This window comes from Amia ocellicauda, chromosome 18, assembly GCF_036373705.1.
Source record: "Amia ocellicauda isolate fAmiCal2 chromosome 18, fAmiCal2.hap1, whole genome shotgun sequence".
NCBI classification, from domain to species: domain Eukaryota; kingdom Metazoa; phylum Chordata; class Actinopteri; order Amiiformes; family Amiidae; genus Amia; species Amia ocellicauda.
In genome coordinates this window covers 4,027,636-4,050,870 of record NC_089867.1, presented here as the reverse complement: position 1 = coordinate 4,050,870, position 23,235 = coordinate 4,027,636, and the positions used below count along the sequence as shown (strand labels likewise).

General features: G+C 35.9%; 1 protein-coding gene across 1 annotated transcript in view; it reads right to left on the bottom strand.

The window, feature by feature from the left end:
• The window catches only part of rims2a (regulating synaptic membrane exocytosis 2a), a 285,367-nt gene that overhangs the window by 26,640 nt on the left and 235,492 nt on the right, over window positions 1-23,235 (bottom strand). Inside the window, exon 27 of the mRNA XM_066691502.1 lies at window positions 9,940-10,154. Within this exon, the coding sequence (XP_066547599.1) occupies window positions 9,940-10,154 (215 nt within the window). The remainder of the gene's footprint in view (window positions 1-9,939; window positions 10,155-23,235) is intronic.

The window sequence follows — 23,235 nt, the reverse complement described above, 5'->3', positions numbered from 1 at the left end:
AATACTATTTTGTGTAGATAAAACCAACGTGGTCACTCCTACCATTACTACACTACTGGTAATATTAAACAGATCTAGACTTAAGGTAATTAAAGATCCCAATGCAGTATTTGCAAGCTTTTGCATTCCAATGTGTCTAAATGCAATCTGGTCCATCTGCATATCACCCTCTTGTTAACTGTTTCAGTCATGTATCACTACTCAGTAACTGCTGTGCCCCAGAAGATGCCTCCATTCAGTGACGGATTGCTTCAGTCCAATAGTTATAATTTTCCAATAGATCTTTTGTAATTAAAAGTGCTGTATTAGAGTATTAAGGTATATGATTGCTTAAGAACAACACAATATGCTTCATCCGTGTGTTGTTTGTCAGCATGGGAAATGGGAAACTCTAAGGTTGTCATACTACACATGCACGTTGTACATGACATCCTAAAACATCAACATGGCGGTTGTAAACTGGGCCTTTGGTGCACAAAGAATGTAAGTGGGGTCCTCCTTGACTGTCTGTATTCATTATTAAGAGGGAAAACTTTCACAAAGAAAAACCAGAACCCACTTCAGTTTGTGTTTAAATACTTTGTGAAAATGTGTTGTATAAGTGAAGTGTATGTTAAATATTTACTTGAAAGCAACAAGTTGGCTGGTGCCATTGCAGAGAACTTAAATCTCTCTCTCGAATCTTTTCCAATGTTTGCCAGCATTACACAGGAACATTACCCACAAACACTTCAGTTGTGTTAATCACCACAGCAGGTAAACTGGTAAATTTAGGAACAAACTGGGACAAGGACACAATATCAAGCAGAAGCAAATCCCTAAATAATTTATATGTATTTCTATTATGCAAGAGGAACTGTATCTGTGCCTTAATTTTCATACACTCGACAGGTCATTGTTATCGCTCTTTAATCTTTCTGCATAAAACTCTGATTGTGGGATAATTTCAAAGGCTGTCAGTTAAAAAGGATAATTCTTCTTGAATTGTTAAAGTCATTATCAAGCAATCACCTAATGGTCAAAATGTCTGAATTTGTTAACACATCTATTAACAAGAGCTAATGCCTTATGAATCTACATAAATAAGTTACAATTGTATGCAGTAAGGGGAAAAAAGGTTTCTGTTAAAAGGGAAAAAGGTATTTAAGGTGACTAATTAATTAAGGTGTCAATGAAATACATTCATACAATTCTTGAGGTAAATAAATCATATATATTTATATACTCTGAATTATAGCTCCCAATAAAATGTATAATTTAAAACAAAAACCCATGCAAAGAGAACATTATATAAAATAATCAGAAAACTGCTGAGAAACGTAAAAGTAGTCATTATACAATTAATGACTAGATCAACCTGAAGATATTACTTTCAAAAATCAGATCAAAAAGATGACCACCTTTGTAGTTACATAATTTAATCAATTTTTCATCTATTATTCATATCGGCACTTGTCTCTTATGTTTGTTTAAAGGTTATTGGATTTTGAGACCTCAGTTTTTGGTTTTATTCCATAATTGAAGATGCATATTAAGGAAAACGGGGGGAAAAAATATGTATCAGATACAATATAAATTAATATATAACACTCTACTTCATCCTTTAAACACATCCACAAATCTTGGCCAGATCTTTTTGCCTATGCTGTTTCATAGTGGAACACATTCACCTGCATTGCAGTAAATGTGCCAACTAGTATGGAGATTTTGTACTGGTGCTTTTCTCCCCCACTTAATTAAAGCGAAGGTATAGTATTGAGTGTAGCACAGACAAGTTGGACACTAAAGGGATTTAAACAACTTAGCATAACTGCACTCATGCCAAAACAATTACATTATATCGAAAACTCAAAGCTTTTACATGGGGAATGAAACGGCTCTCAAAATGCGGTAATGGAAAAGTAGTAATCACAGTGATTCCTTTTGCTCTATCCAGCGATATAATGAAATAGTAACAATACAGCTGTAGTTGAAAGTATCCACAGCCTTCATTTCAAACAATGTTATTAGGTGATTACTTTTTCTAAGTTAAAATGATAATATTCTTATAATTGCTGAATACTGATTGAGCCTAAAGAAAGTTTAAAATATTCCAGTTGATTGAACAGTGTAAAGAGGAATGCAAATAATTAGAACAACTTTTTATCAAAAACTAACCAACATCCCAAACTTTTGTGGGACTCGGCAAGGCCCCCTCCCTTGAAAAGTCAGTGCCTTACCATTGGCCGCACCTAAGCATTTAAAAACGTATGCCAATTACAAAACAAATCCCACATTCTCAGTGCAGGAATTCACTCACACGGGGTCAAGCCTCTTGCTTTTTTAAGGTGGCATCTTAATACTTACAGATCTGTCATTGTTTTAATTAAAAGTCGTATCACCTTCTGAGAAAAAAGTAATTAATAGTGTTAGCCTCTGAAGCCATTTTCATTGCAGCTGCCCCCCACCTTATTGTTAAGACAATTATTTTCATCACTGCAAAGTGTTATAAATAAGATCACTTAAGTCTCCTACAAGCAAACAGCTACTTTAATTAAAGGTTAATCAGAAAAAATGTGATTTGCCCTATCTCCAGTTTGCAGGCTCTTGCTATGCCCTGTAGAGGAGCTACATTCATTCAGAAACGGACTGATGTGTGCTGAAATTAAAATAATATACATGTTTTTTGTGTGTGTGCGTTTCTTTTAAAGCACACATACTCCAACATTCTCTTTGATGTAGCTTGTGCAGGTATCTGCCTTTTCACTCTCTGCTCTCCTTCCGCTCTTTCATTATCTTCATACATACATTTAGCTAATTATTGTTGCTCCAGACATTGCACACGCAAATCCACCACACTTACTCTGAGCCAATTAAATATTGCTTCCTCAAGGAAGTATCCATCCCAATACACAGACAATAATCCTTTGTTTTAATATACAATATACCTTTTTCCTCTTGAGATATGAAGGTTGTTGTTTAAAGCGTTTTTAAATGTTCTATATAAATTAACTGTTGGTGGACACTGTGAGGGAAAATGCACAAACTTGGGCCTAATCTTGGGGCTTGTTTCTTCAACACCCTGTGGTAGTTGAGTACCTTGGAATATACTATCATGCGTAGGATGATCAATGTAAAGAAGAGGAAACGGCCAACGTTTCCTTAATGGAGTATGACATTGAAATAAGAAACTCAATTAATCCAAACAGAACAAATGTGAATTTTCAGACTGATAATAGTAGCAATGATAATACTATCTCACATTGTATTGCTTTCATCCCAAAGGATCCCAGAGCATATTTAAGATAGGACTTCAATATCCACTAAAAGGCAGCACACTCTGTACTTGCGGCCTGCAGCCCTTCTGCAGCAGCAACCCACCACACAGCAGATAAGGTGGTGAAGAAATTCATTACTGAAACAATTAAACTAGAGGCAACCTAGATTGTGAAAGGCTTTGTTTAGTTTTTAGCAAGGGCACAGGTTAGAACCATACAAGTGCTGTAAGATCTGTAGAGACCAGGACCTGGGGTTAACAACTCATCAGAAAGAACACTGCTGCCATTTTCAGGTGTTGTGGTTTGAATTTCTGGATTCATCTGGTCCTCCAATACCAACATGATTTCCATTTCAAGTACGAAGGTGGGGGGGAGGGGTCACCTTGCGTCTGATAGTTTTGTCCTAATGATTGAAGTACATTTTTTCCAATTCCTTCTGGCTCAAACAGGTACAGAACATATTTAATGCAGCAGTACCTTGTAGATGCACCGTGTACTACAGCAACAACACCGCAGGCTGGATGAACAATCATCACAATTAGTTTTGGTATTATTTATAAGCTACATTTGCATATTTACAAGCATCAACATCAATTTAATGGATATATGGCACTGATGACACATGTTTGAGGAAACATTATTCATCAGTGTTAATTGATTAAATAAATTATATAAATGTATGACCGGTTTTAGTTTTTCACTTGATTTTTATGATTTTTTAAATATTCACACTTCATGTACAGATGTAAGTATGCTCTATCTACTGTTTCAATGGATCTATTTAATGGATCTACTAACATCAGCAATACAATTAAATAAGTGCTACACAATGTAATAATAATAATACACATTATTAATAATGGCAAAAAAAGTCCAGACAACAATAGATTTATTTAGTAAAAGGTAAATATAGTTAATTTTGTCCTAGACTCACTTGACTTTAAAAAATGAAAACATGCAACTTAAAAGAGAAAAGACTCAAGCTTGGTTGGATATCATGTGCTCTAAAATAAAGTTTACGCTTACGGGATCCACTGCTAAAATGCATCTCACAATCCTGTGGTGAGAAGCTCAGTTTGTCCTCTGCCATGATTTCCCTTTCTAAAAAAAAATATATGAATAGAAATAACAAAAGCACCCCTCTTGTGCTATCTTTAACCTTGCCCTTTATGTCTCTTTTCTCTTATTAACAAAACTGTAATTATGATCAACATGATTTTAGAGCCAGATTTAGATTTAGTGTGGCTAATTTATATATAATGTTAAGACATCAAAGGGGTGTTTTGCAACTACACCCCATTGATGTCTACAACATTGTTGTAATATTTTTACAGCTTTTTCCTCAATTGATGTCAGTTTTTGACAGCTTCAAAGTTGTGTATCAAACCTTTTCTTGTACTATCAAAAATGGACTTTAACTTTAAAATCATTTAACAAATTGATTGTCGCTAAAGATTATTCGATTTTATAAGGCGATGTGAAACCACTCTCCTTCCTCTCCCCAGTGAAATGCACAGATTGAGATGCAAAAGGGGCTTGATACTGGGATCTTTTTCTATTTCTTTGCTTGATTTGGTAGGGGTGAATTTCTACACCACCTTTTGCAACTTTGATTTGGTCTAGCTCTCCTCTCCTTTTGTTTCTTTAAGAAAATCCCCACAGGCTAGCCATTTTACAGACAGTTTTCCTGGTCTCTGAAGTCAAGATGAAAAAACACACATTTCCCATAACCTGTAACAATCAATATATCAACTTCATACAAAGTCAATTAATTGGACAGAAAGCCCCTGCTCCCGAATGGCAAGTCCAGAAAGATTTATTTGCTTTAGCCGGCCAGCTGGGACATGCTACAAATCGGATGACACAGCAGGCAGTTATTTCAGAAAATCAGGTTAAGATCAGGTTTTGAGCAGCACGCCTTCAAAATCAGCTAGACTGCGACAAGAGCTCTCTTTGTAAGTCAGTAAACATATCTAGCAACTGTGATACTCTCTTCCACAGACTGGACCTGTCAGAAAAAGCTGCCATCTCATTTGGAAATCCAGCATGATTCTAAATAATCAGTCCCCCAAGAGAAATGTGGTAGACAACTCTGCGGTTATATGGTTCCTGGCCGAGGACTGAATATTAGACTGAATGGCTTTATGGGACAGATTCCAAGCATGAACCAGTTTTAGAGCTTAAAAAGAAGCATTGCCCCTTATAATTTCTTAATCCACTTTGCTGGAGTAAACTTTCACTCCTTTTAAAATTTGTAAGACCTCAATCACATTTCCCTTGAGCCACTGTCTAACTAGGCCAAAAAAAATCCACTTTTTTAAACTGTCATTGTAACTTATGCCTCTCAGCCCATGAATAAATCTGTCTCTCATTATTTGATGTGGTACCCTGATCTGAATGCAGCTTTGGAGATGTCAATTCAATTAAAATGATGTGCTCTGATATTACAATGAAGGCTGCTAAAATATATAATTGGTAATTGTCATTTTAAGCTTGATTTTAGAAAACCAATTGTTTTATTGTTCTGAATGTGCAGAGTCAACGCCCCAGACTACTTTACTACCATTTGAGGCAAAAGAATGGCCGCCCCTTATTTTAAAGGTGGTCATGACTAATGAGTTACAGTTATGACCCCAGAGGTTAATTTTACAGCAGCCCTGTCAAATTCAAACTAAGCAGCAATGTGATTAAGATCAATTAAGCAAATTTCTAAAGACCCAGAATTTCTATATTGATTTGCAAAGCATTTTCCCATTTAGTTAAAAAAATAGAATCTGTATGCATATTTTACCAAGTATAGACAGTTTTATCGCATGTACAATTACACATTCTGAAGTGTATTCCTTATCGCTGAATTTTTGAAATTGAAATAATTTAAAGGGTTACTAATAGAAAAACATACATTTCTTATGTTTATTTTTTTCATTTATTTTTTAGGAACTAAAGACTCAGTGTGCTTCAAGAAACTAGTGAATCTGAAATCTGAAATCTGGAAATGACAGCAGACTCTTCTGCACAAAATGAATTAATAATGACTAGCTTTAAGGAACTTTCCCTTCTCCCACAAAAAGTTATTTACTGCTTATATTTCCATGGCTGAGCAGACTGCACACCAGTCCTCGTTTGAGCTGTCAGCTTAGGTCTTCCTTTAAGCACTGATGTCTTGAAGATCTCTTCTCCTGAAGGTTTGGTATTGAGAGCTCAAGCCTAGAATAACCTCTCTGAAGTAAAACTTAAGAACACACTCCTTTCTTTAAAGGCTAGCTCTTCTGGGTAACACCTAAGTAGGCCACAGCTCACTTTACCCTTCTTACAGGTTCAAATTGGCAGACAAAATGTTGGTGAGTGTCCAGGAGAAATGTTTCAAAGCCAGTCTTATATACTCCGTATTGATCTGTAGCTTAAAAGCAATATTGATATAAAATAAAATATTGATGCATTTAGTTCTCATCCCTTTGTGGGGCCTTCAAATATTAAACAGTAACAGGTTTGGTATTACTGCCCTGGCGTCATCAGAGAAAGTAACAAGTAACCTACATTTATATGTCCAGATGATAGCTGGTATTTAAAAAAAATGTATTTTGAATTATACTTCGCCTTTAAATGCACACAAAGTCATAGAGAGTGAATTGTTCACTATAATTTTACTTAATCTGAATTGGGTCCTCCATGTAGGTTTTTGTTTGAGTTCAGTTTGAGTAAATTATTTTGTATTTCTGTAAAAGTCATTGTGGTTTTAACTGTATTGTTGTAATGCTTTACATCGGAGGCTGCAGACAATATTTTTTAGTTTGTTTTGTTGGGCTCAGCAACTTATCTGAGCATCCATTTCTGTACAGAGTCACATGGTGAGCCATGCCTTGATATTTCACGTTAAGAGAGGATAATTAATTTAGAAGAGAGTCATACTGCCTGCTTAGAGCAACAACAGCCAAATAATCATGTTTATTAATGACTATAAGGTCCAGGTTGCTGATTAACTTGCTCCTATCTGAAAGTAAAAACATGTAAGGTGAAAATTTATCAAAAAGCCGTGAAAAAGAGAAAACCCACATGTTTTTTTTTCACTTAAACACAGCGCAAACTAAATGTTGCACTGCAGCAAATAGCTTTCCAGTCATCCTGTTAATATTTAACAACATTTGTATTATGTGTTAACGTTGTTCTTCCTAAACTGAACAATTGCCAAAGTTTTCAAATTAACATTTAGGCAACAGCATTTCCTTCCATGTGGCAATAGGGCAGCATAACAAAGTTTTATTTTAAGGCTGTGATAAATGATGGCTAAAAGCTTCAAGGCTTGTTTTTTTTCAATTTGAGATTCTACATGTTTTAATTCTGAACCAGGAAGGGATTATCCATGGAGCACTTTCCCTGGTGTGTCTCAACAGTTTTGACAGGGAACAAGTTGCACAAGTCCTAGCTGAAATCTGGGAATAGTACAGCACACTAATGTGGTTAAAACATTACTGTAAAGCACATATTTGATTTTGGGAATGCCACAATTACGTTTTTCATAAATACAGAATGAACACACACTGACCATGACAAATTTAAGCCTTCAGAAGAAACTGATTTCCCCTCTTTACCTCAATAACATGCTGTCTAGTAAACAATATATTCACTCTGCTCTACAGCTCTGATGCTGTTGATAATGTTTCAGTTTGGCAAATTATGGGTTAGTTCAGTTTTAATTATATATTACATTTATTATATTATTTAACTGTGCCTTAACATTCAGTATTCTAAATTTGGTGCGTGGTGATCTAATTTGGCTTAACCAATTCTCCAATATTTTTATTTCATATAATCTGTGTGCTCTACTTATTTTCCTTTGTATCCACATGTAAAAGCATTACATCGTTTATTAAGCTTTGATGTTTTAGTGGTATTGTGAAAAAAGAACTGAACTGCAAATACAAGTGAAGAGGTTGCGCTGCTCATTTTAGACCATTAGAAGTGACCTACTTTCAATGTGGACTTAGTTTACATGCTCAGATGTCTGCTGTTCCAATAATGATTATTAATGTTTCCATAACTTGTGAATGGTTTGGAAAAGTAGGTGAAATAGGTCAACACATATCTTTAAAAAAAAAATCTAAACTTGTTAAGATTGATGCTTTTCCACACTTTATAGCATCTAATTTACTTTCAATAGGTCTCAAATGTGAGAGGACATTCAGGAATTTAGACCCCAGACAAACATAACCGTAGATAATATAGTTGATTTTGACCTAGACTTGTTTGACTGAAGGGAATGATGGCCTGGACAAATACCTTTTGGGGTTGGAGGAGTGATGCAAAGCAATGAATGCTGGGAAGATATATGTTACCAGATACCCCATGCTTAGATAGATGGAAGTCCAGCACAAGACTGAGATTGTCCTCTTCTTGAATTTTAGTTTAATGAATATAGCGAAATCGCTTCAAACATATTTGACATCGCCTGTTATATACAAGACGATCAATGCTGTAATGCAGATGCTCCTGCCTGTATCACATTTCAGAGACGGAATAAATTTCACACAAGAGTTCTAAATTCAGCAGTCTTTAAAGCCTTTAGCAATCTCTGAACCAGCTGAACAAATCCATTTATGCTATAAACCCATTACTCTGAAAAAGACAGCGCTGCCATTTAGGACTTGCATTACAGAAAAGTGGTGTGTATTTCCAGACAGCGAATAACTCGACCATGGGTTTCATTTCAAAACAACGTAATGGTTTACACAGATCGTATTCTGTCTGGAAGTTCATTATCACCATTATCTCACTGCATTGAGGCAGATTTTCAAATGTCCATTTACCGTACCTAATCTCCCTTTAATGTGGAGACTTTTTTTTAAATCTCAAACACAGGTTATACATGTGTAGCTTTTTCCCTCCACAAGCCATAGCCATACCAAGCACAATGCTGGAACTGGAAGAAAACAATGACTCTTTGCATTTGCTTCACCAGAGATGGAACAAACGAGTTTCTCGAGTTCCTAAGATTGATTGATTGGAAGGGTTGGGAAGGGGTTGGCTTACCATACATTAAAAAGTCAAAATAAACATTTCCATGTTACCGGTAGATGATATTGATGGGCGTTCGAGAAAAAAGGTCTACATACTATTGGAGGAGCTCAGAATAATACAAATAAACACATTTCAAGATATCAGATTAGCAACACTTAGCAGATCGACTGATATTTGCTTTCCAACAGATGTAAACAACAACAACAACAATGTGAAGTGTAAAATGTTGTGGATCAACTAAGCGCTTCCTCATCAAGCTGATAAACAAATAACAATTTTATGTAAAGTTTGCAGAATGTATACATAACCATAAGTACAACCAGGCTGGCGTGCCTTCTATCAAGTCCTATGAAGGAAAGAAGAGGTTTTGTATTATGTTTCGCATCCCTCTGTGTACATGAAACATGAATGAAGAGGAAAAGAGCATATATTTACATATGTGTAGAGGAAAGAGAATATATATTTCCCCCCACCCCACCAAAAAAACAAAACAACCAAGCACAGGAATTCTTTTATCTAGGAGAAAAAGAAAGGGAGTGAGCTTAAGCTTAGGCCACCCAAATCCTTCACCCCCAACATGAAGCACCTGCTTTAGGAGGGAAGTAAGGAAGAGGCAAACATCAGTACAGACAGCAGGTGGCGGAAGAAAACAGAAAATGGTTCCTACCTGTTTGGCTGAGCTGCGAGGTACTCCGACTTTTCCTCGAGAGGCCTACGATCGCCACCATTTTGGCACCTATACTGGAGCGCCTCTTCTTGCCCCCGGTGCCTACCGTGCCCACAGCCGTGTCCGACTGGCTGCCGTCGTTCTTCTCCAGGGTGTACATGTCCCCACCGATGCTGGTGCTCTTTGTCATGTTCTTCCCAGGAGCGCCCATCTGCCTGTTTTTCATTTTGGACGTAAAGTCACTGTCAGCCCCGGTGGATGGGTTATTAAGCGGAGTCAAAAAAAAAGAGGGGTGGGTGGGAGGGGAAGGGGACAGAGGAGAAGAGGACAGGGACAGGAGAAGAAGAGACAGAAAAAGGACAGGCTTCAGCTACAGGATTCTGGGAAACTGAAAGGGTGTGAAAGCTACAGGTGTCTGACGAGGTGCCAAGTTGTTCAGGTTCAGAGGCTAATCTAAATTTCAATAAATAAATTCAGCTAGGGGTCATTAGTTGGATGGTGGGAGATGTCACCACAAAGGTTCACAACACAAAAGCCTGTGCATCCTTCTACTCCTCATCTATGGAGTGATTTTGGACATCCTATCAGTTCAAGAAGGTGGCTCAGTCAGTCAGAGAACCTGTGTTTGCATATTTCAACTGAGCTTTAGCAGCAGACAAAGTACACAAATATAAAATCCCAATTCTTCTAAGAAAGCTAATGATAGTGATCATATTAAAACCTTTGTGGTATAGTTGTCATAACATATTAAACCCCATTATGTCAAATTCTCCATTATCTGCTTACTTGTTAGTCACTGTTCTATATTCTACAGATTCTACAGTAATAAAGTCTTAGAATCAAAGTGAAAACAACTGAGATGCACTGAAATGACGATGGATAAGATTAGAGAGTAAATAACAGGCTAATGGAAAGGAATTATACTGGTCATTGTAAATACATGCTATAATAAATAAATCAAGCATAAAATAAAATGTCTTACACATTCTTAGTTCTATGTTAAAAATGTAGCTGAAATAAACTCTTACTAATAGACTGCAACACTGGAATACAGACAACTATGTTTTGAGGTAGTTACACGAAAACAAAACAAGTAAATATAGCAAATAACAAGAGGAGGATCTTTAAATTGACTTGGGGAAACTATCTGAACTATGATAAGTCAACAGATAACCCATGATTTATCTATCTTTTGCAAAGGTAGACAAATATTTGATCATAGGGCATTCTCGTTGTTATCTCCATGCCCGGTCTTGGAAAGCTACAATCTTCCAATATTCATTAAAACCCACATATCTCAGTTCCTTAATCAAACCAATGACTGGCCACATGAGTGAACACTGATTAAATACCCCTAAATGGATCTGATGGATTGTAATCTTCGTTGGAGACGCCAGATAAAGACTTCTGTGGAATTGACTTGATGTTCAGTCTGGAATACTGATGCAATAACATCTTTATTAAAAATGTGTGACAATTATTTTAGGTAGTTTGTTTCAGTGGTAGACATTATGAGTCATTCTGTGTGTCTTTAACGTAAGTGAGTTTCCTGCCTCATGACTCATATCAAGACATGAACACGAACCTAAAAACCTTACAAAACTCTTATTTTTAGTTTCTACGAATATGTGCTAGTTACTTTAATCAGAATTTGTCTTCTTCCACATTCCTCAAAAAGACTTTTTAGGATGGCACAAACCTCTCTCTGTTTATTTGGGTAGTTCATTAGTATGTTTTTGGTGGGAAATGGGGATATTGATCCAATTAGAACTCAGCATTAGTCCTAATTATGAAAATGTAGGGGGAAAGTTTATAATATAATATAAATTTAGTTTACAATATACATTATATCTGTTATGATAGACAACAGAAAATGTAATGGACTGAAGCACAGCTAAACTGAACAGTCATTTTGATAAGCTGACAGAGAGGTATTAAGCAAACAACTTCTGTATTCTCTGTAAACTGTAAGTGTAATTCTATTGAAATACACAATAAAATATAAATGTTAAGTTGATTATTCTTTTAATCTTAAGTAAAAGTGTAGGTACACATATATAACCCTTCCACAAACTCCTGAGAGTGTTTCCATTCATAACTTTAGAAGGTAAACATATTTTATAAGCACTTTAATTCTTCATAATTAAAATGGGTTTTAACAACATCAAAAAATAATTAACACAGAATGTTTAACTGGCCTTTTATCTCAGTTACTCTAAAGAAATGTCTAGGATTCTAGGATGAGCACTATAGCACCAAGAAAGGAGACAAGATTTAACAATTGTGTATCCATCGTTACACTTAAAAAGAAATGGCTATCTGTGAGATACCATGCTGACAAACAAACTCAAAGAAAAATCAACCTCCTGAGGTTGCTTGACATTGGACCATAAAATTGTTTCGATTTCTCCTTCTATTGAAACAGTAACTCTTATGTAGAGCCTGGCATGTTTATCACCACAACATACACTCACCTAAAGGATTATTAGGAACACCTGTTCAATTTCTCATTAATGCAATTATCTAATCAACCAACCACATGGCAGTTGCTTCAATGCATTTAGGGGTGTGGTCCTGGTCAAGACAATCTCCTGAACTTATCACTTATCCTGAATCTCCTGTAATAACATACTAGATAAGAAAGGTAAAAGGAAAGGGAATATTATTTTATAATATGTACATGATTTACCCTCTGTGGTTACAACTAGCACTACTACTACTTCTCCTACTAGTAGGAGTCTCTCTTATTGTACAATATTGTCTTATTGTATCTCGTGGAGTTTGGGAAAGAGGATGAGCTTCTTTTAAATAAATTAAATAACTTATACAATAAGAGACACCCCATTACCTTTTTAAGTTTTTACAAATCGCACACACAAACATCTTTGCAGTGAAAAAAAACCAAAAACATTTTCAAGTCTAAAAATGTTATGCTCCAGGATCTGCTGTAACTGACCATCAGTAACCAATCCATTGTGCTTTCATGATGGTTAAAAGGAACAAAACTAATAAAAACAAATGTACATCCTGTGAAACTTGGTTACTGAAGAATTTTTACATACTGATATTGCAGTGCAAGGGATGACATTTAAGATACGAGGTATAGGAATTTTTGGAAAGCTTCCTATTGATTGGCTGGATTCTCCAATGTGAGCAATAATAATAATAATAATAATAATAATAATAATAATAATAATAATAATAATAATAACTGGACCTGATGATAAGCTACATTCTGCTATACTAAGGCTATGCTAATAACCTCCCTGGCACACGTCTCAGGCCATGTACCTGATGTGTTATGGGATGGTGTCTATCCACTACTTCTAAGAATCTTTAGTGAATCTGGCTCTCGGAGTGGTAATTTACGCCAACAAAGCTGTTTAAAACGTTTGTTTTAGCTTTTATCCATGGGTCTGTAACACTCTTTTTTTACTGTTCCTAACTTGCCAGTTTAGGTGTTTTGTTATGGTTTCATCATCTAAACAAGCCATTAATCACACACGCTTCTTAAACACATCAGATTTGTGCATCCTCTGATACGGAAGGATACGCTGGGTAGGACATTCAAATAATCAGTATCCTATTTCTTCTGAATCTTATTTGGATTGGATTACATTTCTACCAGTTTTTCAATACCTGCTGATGGTGGTCTTTATCCCATTAAGAAAAGCATTTTCTCTCACAGAAGTAAGCATACATCACCATAAAATTTAATGTCCTTCCTTGCACACACGATAACTCCCCAGATATTTCTATACTGCTCTGCTCCATTCACTGGCTCCCAATCTCGCCTCGCATTCAGCTCAAATCTTTGGCCTTTACCTACCACTGTCTTGAGCAGAATGCACCTGGCTACCTACAGACTCATTATCTCTTATTCCTACCTTTCCCTTTAGCATTCATCTTGCACTTGAGTGTATGATGTCTGCACTAGTTAACTCATGTGCTAGGATGTATGCTTATTATATTTTGTACTGACATTAGTGCCCTTTTGTAATGCTTTAAAAATAGGGATAATTATTCATGCACAAGATCAACCAATCAGTGCTTTATAACTATTCTTCTTTTCTTGGTCTACCTATAACTTTGACTGCAAGGCTGCTTGTATGTATGTATTATTTAGATATATACATTACACACTACATAGAAAGGAAGAACTAGAGGTTTACATTGCAACAGCTTCAGTTCACAGCCACTATTTTCTTCTTTTAATTTTTTTAATGAATAACAGGCTCATTAAAACATGCATTAAAATGTGCATTTGTTATTTTAATTAAAAACACACTCCAAGGAATGATATATTTATGGAAAAACTATGACTTGATATTGTTTATAAATATTTGTTATATGGTAAAAGCTGCACCGAATAAAAGTCAACAATTTACTCCTTATGTGTTTTGCTCAAAGTTTTAAATTGACTTAATATCTCACATTTCAAAGAGAGAAGAAAACCTGAATTAATACATTACATTTGGAACTAAAGTCTATATTATAAAACCAACATAAAATATGTATAGCCATTTAAATAAAATATCTTACTGACTGACTTTATGTAAATGTATGATTTTCTGCACAGTCTAGCAAAATCACTGCTCTCATTTTATTTTCTCAGTATGCAAATGTCCCTTGTGTAAATGTAACCTTTTCAACAGGAACTACTGAATTGAGCTGTTTAACTATTGATCATAGAAAATACATAACAGCCTGTTTTTTCAAGATCAATTTACATTTTTACATTTTGTTTGCAGTATAATTTGAAATGGACACAGCAGACGCACAAATATATACATCGATAAAAGACTAGAAAACCAGCATTGTGTCAGATATAAAAGGGCTGGACGTGTTGTTAGTTTAATACATGGTTCATTATCATTTCCAAGGGCTTCATTACGGGACCTTGGATCCTGACACATTAACAATGTTTTCTTAGTATTTACGTGTATATCCTTTCATTCAGTTATTACCCCCAATACATCAAAGTGTTACGTTTATGCTTACAGTTTATGTTCTTCGTTTATTGCTTATGTTTTATGTTTATATAATACGAAACCAAGCAACCACCTATCAAGCAGCCTGGAAATAAAATAATAATCATGTAACAACATAAAGGTTTGTGCAGAACAATAGCTGGTTCTAAAATTGCTTGTTTTTAATCGTTTTTCTTTTAAATAACCGGATGCAGATCAGCTCCAATTATTGTAAAATCAAACAAGGAAGTTTCTAGTGAGTGTAATTAAACAAAATGGAGCTGTACTTTGGCCTTTACTGGGAAGCAAATGTGGTTTCTTTATGATTCTCTCCCACGTACTGTATCAGTGCAGCAAGCTAATAATGAGTATGAAAACAAACAACATATTTTCTCTTGTAGCATTGTGCCAGGATCTAAAATGTATTCTTTATATGGCTGTTATTGCCTAGCAAAAACTACAAAACATGTAGTATTTCTAGGTGAATCATCAGAAGCAATGGCTTCTCTCAATACCATTTTGTTCATAAAAGACAACAAAGCTGGCTTCTAACGATATAATTTTATAATCATGAGCTATGAATACACAATAAATACAAAGCACAATATACAAAGTCTATTGAGTAGTCTATAGTTGACTGGAGAATGGCCGGATATATTAAGCAGTAAAACAGTAAAATTTGTTTAGTTTTGATCATAACCTTGTCAAGTGGCTGGCTGGTAGATTACATAGTCTCATGGATTTTGTAGTTCTATTCAGTGCAATAAGTATGAATTATTATAGAGGAAATTATACATGATTAGACTGTAAAAAGAACCTTGTTGAGAGAAAACAAGTCCACAAGTACAATAGGTTTTCAATTCAATTATTTTGAAAGCTACTTTGTGCTCATGGTTGAGTCTTAGCTTTGAAAAGCACAACCCAGCAGAGAGAACCTACAGGAACTGCTGAATTTATACTGAAATCATGTGAATCATTACAATTTAACACAGATGGAGGCCACTTAACTTGGGATGTAATTTTGAACACGATGGCTTACACCTGAGCTAATTTAGGATTGCTATTACAAATGCGTAGATCATGCTATTTCAGTTTTAATTTGTAATGACGTTTTCTAAATATTTCTAGAATATATTTTCCTCTTGGAAGTTGTGGGGTAAGATGTGTAGAAAAATGAAAATAATATATATTTAAATTGATTTTAATTTCAGGCTGTAAGGCAATAAAAGGATGTGTAGACTTAAGGCATTGTATATGACTTAGGAAGGAATACTAGTAAATCAGTGAGAAGTGGCTACAGAATACTGAAAGAAAATCTGCATGGTACTTTAGCAGTTTGCCCAAGAATATAGCATGCATTTATTTGGCTTTGCCAGGATTTTCTGATGATTGTACCATGGTGTTTTACTTACAATTTGCTCTCCTTCCCATTGATGGGGTTTTAATATGATAGTCTATATAATAAACATTTATAGGAGCAGTCAGACCCCAGATTCGAATTGCCATCATGGACATGTCTTAGTGCCCCAGAGCCACACATCCCTAATGACTATCAAAGTCACTAAATAAGTCCATGGCCTCTCACCACAGACAATGTATAGACTGCTGAGAAACCAGGGGAGTGATATCCCAGTAATAGGCTCAGATGCACAATGAAACCTGTTACATGTGTAATGAAGAATTATTTTGTAATGCATCTCTGTCAGGCACTCTCTTTCACACACATACACACAGGCACACATACTGCTTGATACACCAAACTGTCATACATTTAATTAGATATTTCAGTTTCTTCTAATCACTGTTGCTTCATTACTTAAATTATATATTTAATAAATACATGTCAAGCTTTACAATTCTTGACTCGACTTCAAGACACAAATGCATCTACATAAATTATAATCACATACACATATTTTCATATAGCATCCTGTATAAACTAATAGATGGAGCTTAAGCAAGAAAGTGTTCAAACTGCATGCTGCAATTTGTAGCTGACGTCAATTAAAGGTAAATATGTACAGATTGCATTTATTTTCCATTATGGGCAAAATGTTGGCAAATTGCTCATTCACTAGTAAAAAATTTGGCTGATACTGCATTTGTACACCAAATATGATGTACACAAAATACTTTTATTAAATTTTCTTAAATTCGGTTATAAACCAGTGCTTTTAGCTTTTCATTTATACTTTTTACAGTGCATGAATCATTACAAACACCACCAAAATATAACCTGCTCTGCAGAATTGGTCTTGGGATGTTGAAAATAAAGAGAATATTGTATGTGTATATGCTTAGTATTACAATTATATTACAAATAATACAACATAAAAAAGAGCAACATTTACCACAAAGATACTGAGTATATCGAATAATAAAATAATGAAATAAAGGATCAGAAGCCTAACAATGGTTTTAAAGTTTTAAAAATAGCCACAGCCTGTTTTTCCCTAGATACGATTCTGTCACACACGAGTTTTGTAAAACTTTAGCACTTTCACTTCTTTTCCAGATATACCAAGTGCAATTGCTTTGCTATATCACACTATGCTCGGTTATGTTGTTTCACACTTAAACAGCAGCCAACGCTGATTAAACAATATTATTTATGTCAAACTATTTCACTCTCCATCTATAACAAGGATTATTTGAAATAATAACTGTTTATGTCACGTGCACTGAAAACTGTTTTCTGCAGGTTAAACATACCAGAGAGGTTTCTGAGATAAAAAGTAAATACATAATATTTATGTTTATTCAAAGCTTCACAAATTCAAATACTCTTCAAAAAATAAACTCTGGTATTTTGCAAACTTGTGGGTTTATTCTTTCAAAGAAGAAAAATGGCTGGCTGCCCTCCATTTACACAGCAGTGTTGATATTCAACATCTGCTTTCATTTACTGAAAAAAACAAACTATTAATTTAAGTATATTCCAGATTCTTAGGAAATATTGTAAATAGTACACACACATACAGCATACAATACTTTTTGACAAAATAATATATATTTAAACAAATATTTTAAATAATTTTAAGAACAGGCAAAAAAAAGTATGCATATTTTTTCTGGGGCAAATATATATTAGAAATATAACATTAGACTTTAAATGCGGGGTGCCTTCCCCTGGCGAAAATGTAGGAAAATAGATTACCCTCGAGTGGAATAACAACTTAAATACAAAAGTAGACGTATACATAGTATATCAACTGATGATGATATCATCATACATATCACAACAAAACTGACAGCATGCTGTTCTGTGTCTGAGAGTGTTCTCTGTTTGCTGGATTGCCTTGCTACAATGCAAGGAGACAAATCTTATTTAGAAATCGGTTTGGCTTCAATACTCCAATGTTCCTTGGGAACACAGAGATGTTCTGCAAGAACACATTCCTGTGCGTGAGCTGTACTGTTTGTTCTTGCTGTATTCATATTATCTAATTTGTTCTTAAACTTCATGGTTTCTTTTAGGAATTATATATACCCACCCACCCACACACACATATATATATATATATATATATATATATACACACACTTACCTAAAGGATTATTAGGAACACCTGTTCAATTTCTCATTAATGCAATTATCTAATCAACCAACCACATGGCAGTTGCTTCAATGCATTTAGGGGTGTGGTCCTGGTCAAGACAATCTCCTGAACTCCAAACTGAATGTCTGAATGGGAAAGAAAGGTGATTTAAGCAATTTTGAGCGTGGCATGGTTGTTGGTGCCAGACGGGCCGGTCTGAGTATTTCACAATCTGCTCAGTTACTGGGATTTTCACGCACAACCAGTTCTAGGGTTTACAAAGAATGGTGTGAAAAGGGAAAAACATCCAGTATGCGGCAGTCCTGTGGGCGAAAATGCCTTGTTGATGCTAGAGGTCAGAGGAGAATGGGCCGACTGATTCAAGCTGATAGAAGAGCAACTTTGACTGAAATAACCACTCGTTACAACCGAGGTATGCAGCAAAGCATTTGTGAAGCCACAACACGTACAACCTTGAGGCGGATGGGCTACAACAGCAGAAGACCCCACCGGGTACCACTCATCTCCACTACAAATAGGAAAAAGAGGCTACAATTTGCACAAGCTCACCAAAATTGGACAGTTGAAGACTAGAAAAATGTTGCCTGGTCTGATGAGTCTCGATTTCTGTTGAGACATTCAGATGGTAGAGTCAGAATTTGGCATAAACAGAATGAGAACATGGATCCATCATGCCTTGTTACCACTGTGCAGGCTGGTGGTGGTGGTGTAATGGTGTGGGGGATGTTTTCTTGGCACACTTTAGGCCCCTTAGTGCCAATTGGGCATCGTTTAAATGCCATGGCCTACCTGAGCATGGTTTCTGACCATGTCCATCCCTTTATGACCACCATGTACCCATCCTCTGACGGCTACTTCCAGCAGGATAATGCACCATGTCACAAAGGTCGAATCATTTCAAATTGGTTTCTTGAACATGACAATGAGTTCACTGTACTAAACTGGCCCCCACAGTCACCAGATCTCAACCCAATAGAGCATCTTTGGGATGTGGTGGAACGGGAGCTTCGTGCCCTGGATGTGCATCCCACAAATCTCCATCAACTGCAAGATGCTATCCTATCAATATGGGCCAACATTTCTAAAGAATGCTTTCAGCACCTTGTTGAATCAATGCCACGTAGAATTAAGGCAGTTCTGAAGGCCAAAGGGGGTCAAACACAGTATTAGTATGGTGTTCCTAATAATCCTTTAGGTGAGTGTGTATATATATATATATGTATAGTGCATGTTACATGTTTTTGACATAAACATTCAATTTAGGACACTAATATGAAACAAAAATCAATGGTGTGACACTAAAGCTTTCAAATTAATTATAGTATCGTATCGAATAATGGGTGGCACACCCATTCTTGGTCGGCTTGACATCAAATTTAATTAATTCCTTGCTAATGAGCTAATGTATAATTAGATAGAAGACCATCTGCTTTTTCATTCAAATATTTTCACGAAAGATCTAAATGCACTATGTATCCGTATTTTGATAATCGAATACCTGTAATTGTTTATTAAGATGTTCTGCTTGCATAACTAAACTAGATTGAAAAAAGACCCCATCATTAAACCAAAACTTGGTATACTGAACAAAAACTGCTTTCTGTGCACCAGTATACAACCTCCACCATACACAAAATTATTTTCAACCCAGTTAGAATTTGTGAATTATAAAATGTTCAGTAGATAAAAGTATGATTGCACATTAATAAATGTCTAATTCCATTTATTTATTCTTATAATGTACTTCCCACAATATGGAAAAAGATTGTCTACAGATAATTAGCTGCAGAATGATACTGAGTGATTTAAGATTACACTTTAAAATGCTATGTACGTCTTTCTACCATTGTTATCCAGTTAAACGATCAAAGTACAGAACAGTGACCTGTCAATACTATTTTTATGCGTTTCAGTTTTTGTGAATGAAAAAGGAGATATCTTCCTTTGGGGAAATGCTTATCTTTTCTTTCATTTTCCATCCTGCAGAATATCAAACCTCTTGCCTGAAAATCTTCTATAGAGAGTGACTAAAGTCTTTCTGAAGCTGTGATGATGCGGAAGAATTGGTTTCTATGGCGACCGTGCCTCGGGGTCTGTGCAGATGTGTGCTTATGCCAATCTACATCAAAACAGACTTTCTGGGTTTGAAATTCAAATCACTAAGACTCTGGGATATGTTTCCTGGGGATATATATAGTTTTCTCTGTAGCTTTGGCATGTAACTCTTTCAAAATGTAAAATGGAGGCTGTTGAGCTCTTAAGTTTAAGGCATACTGCCCTGGTCCCCACTAGCCATTTCTAAGTAAATCAGAAAGCAGAAACACAAATGCCTTCTTCTACTTCTTATATTTATCATTACAGGATTCACTGTATACATGCATGTAGTAATGGATCCCTGTTAAAATAACTGTCTTGATGATTCTTTTGGTAACCATTTCTGTGCAAAGTGGTTTAATTTCCAGTATTCTACCAAATGCTTTCTATCTTTTTGCTGCTTCTCAGATCTGACTGTTCTCTTCCCCTAAACGCATTCATGCTCTTTGCCTCACTGTTAAGAGCTGTTGTCCTAGAAACAATTCCGGCTTTCTGAAAGGAGATGAGGGGGTCGAGTTGAGGAGAGCTGATTGGTGGTATTGTTCTTCCCGGAAACATTTACATCAAATCGTCTGATTGAAAATGTGAGCACTTAAGATGATGTACATTATTCAACAATTACCCACAGATACACAAAGGATAACAATAAGCTAATTCTCAGGAAGTGGATAAAACGACGGCAGATCCTCTTTGTAAAAACACATCAGGTCGGGACAGTTCTTAAAGCCACTAAAATCCTCATAGAAAGCACGTGATAGATTTCCTCCATGATATGATTACCAGTCTGATATTTTTTTACTACACTTCTCAAACACAGACCAAACAATGGAAGATGGCATAATATTATTTACTTTTAACACCCACATTCCTTGAAATATTTTAAGTTACGCACAAACACATATGTTGCTATGACTATTACACTCACCTAAAGGATTATTAGGAACACCATACTAATACTGTGTTTGACCCCCTTTGGCCTTCAGAACTGCCTTAATTCTACGTGGCATTGATTCAACAAGGTGCTGAAAGCATTCTTTAGAAATGTTGGCCCATATTGATAGGATAGCATCTTGCAGTTGATGGAGATTCATGGGATGCACATCCAGGGCACGAAGCTCCCGTTCCACCACATCCCAAAGATGCTCTATTGGGTTGAGATCTGGTGACTGTGGGGGCCAGTTTAGTACAGTGAACTCATTGGCATGTTCAAGAAACCAATTTGAAATGATTCGACCTTTGTGACATGGTGCATTATCCTGCTGGAAGTAGCCATCAGAGGATGGGTACATGGTGGTCATAAAGGGATGGACATGGTCAGAAACAATGCTCAGGTAGGCCATGGCATTTAAACGATGCCCAATTGGCACTAAGGGGCCTAAAGTGTGCCAAGAAAACATCCCCCACACCATTACACCACCACCACCAGCCTGCACAGTGGTAACAAGGCATGATGGATCCATGTTCTCATTCTGTTTATGCCAAATTCTGACTCTACCATCTGAATGTCTCAACAGAAATCGAGACTCATCAGACCAGGCAACATTTTTCTAGTCTTCAGCTGTCCAATTTTGGTGAGCTTGTGCAAATTGTAGCCTCTTTTTCCTATTTGTAGTGGAGATGAGTGGTACCCGGTGGGGTCTTCTGCTGTTGTAGCCCATCCGCCTCAAGGTTGTACGTGTTGTGGCTTCACAAATGCTTTGCTGCATACCTCGGTTGTAACGAGTGGTTATTTCAGTCAAAGTTGCTCTTCTATCAGCTTGAATCAGTCGGCCCATTCTCCTCTGACCTCTAGCATCAACAAGGCATTTTCGCCCCCACAGGACTGCCGCATACTGGATGTTTTTCCCTTTTCACACCATTCTTTGTAAACCCTAGAAATGGTTGTGCGTGAAAATCCCAGTAACTGAGCAGATTGTGAAATACTCAAGACCGGCCCGCCTGGCACCAACAACCATGCCACGCTCAAAATTGCTTAAATCACCTTTCTTTCCCATTCAGACATTCAGTTTGGAGTTCAGGAGATTGTCTTGACCAGGACCACACCCCTAAATGCATTGAAGCAACTGCCATGTGATTGGTTGGTTAGATAATTGCATTAATGAGAAATTGAACAGGTGTTCCTAATAATCCTTTAGGTGAGTGTATAGTATATCTACAAATCATTAATCTGCACTTCCAAAGTTAAAACTTTTAAACTCTCCACTTGAGAAGATATAATTTGGTAGTGTTTTTAGGCTGTTAGTTGCTATTACCTGAATATGCATATAAAACATTTAGTCAAACTTTACAACCAAAAGCTCTATGTGACTTGAAAAAATACAGAACTAAAGAGAGAATAGGACTCTCTAACACATCATCACTCAATACAAATACATAAATGTGTACATGTACAAATACAATACAGTATTTAATTTAGATCTTAATAGATGTCCTTTAGGTTTCAAACTATATATGAAACTTTAAACCTCAGAATCTTAGAATTCACTTTGATCTTTATATAATACGCCACCATTGTTTTGTATGAATTATGATCAAACAGACAATAACTTGTGATTCTGGTTGTGACCTTTTAAAGCATATCTTAGTCAAATATATGAGACTATAAAAACAGAATATAGATATTGATACAGACATACATGGGGATATAATACAGGCATTCCATTATGTTATAA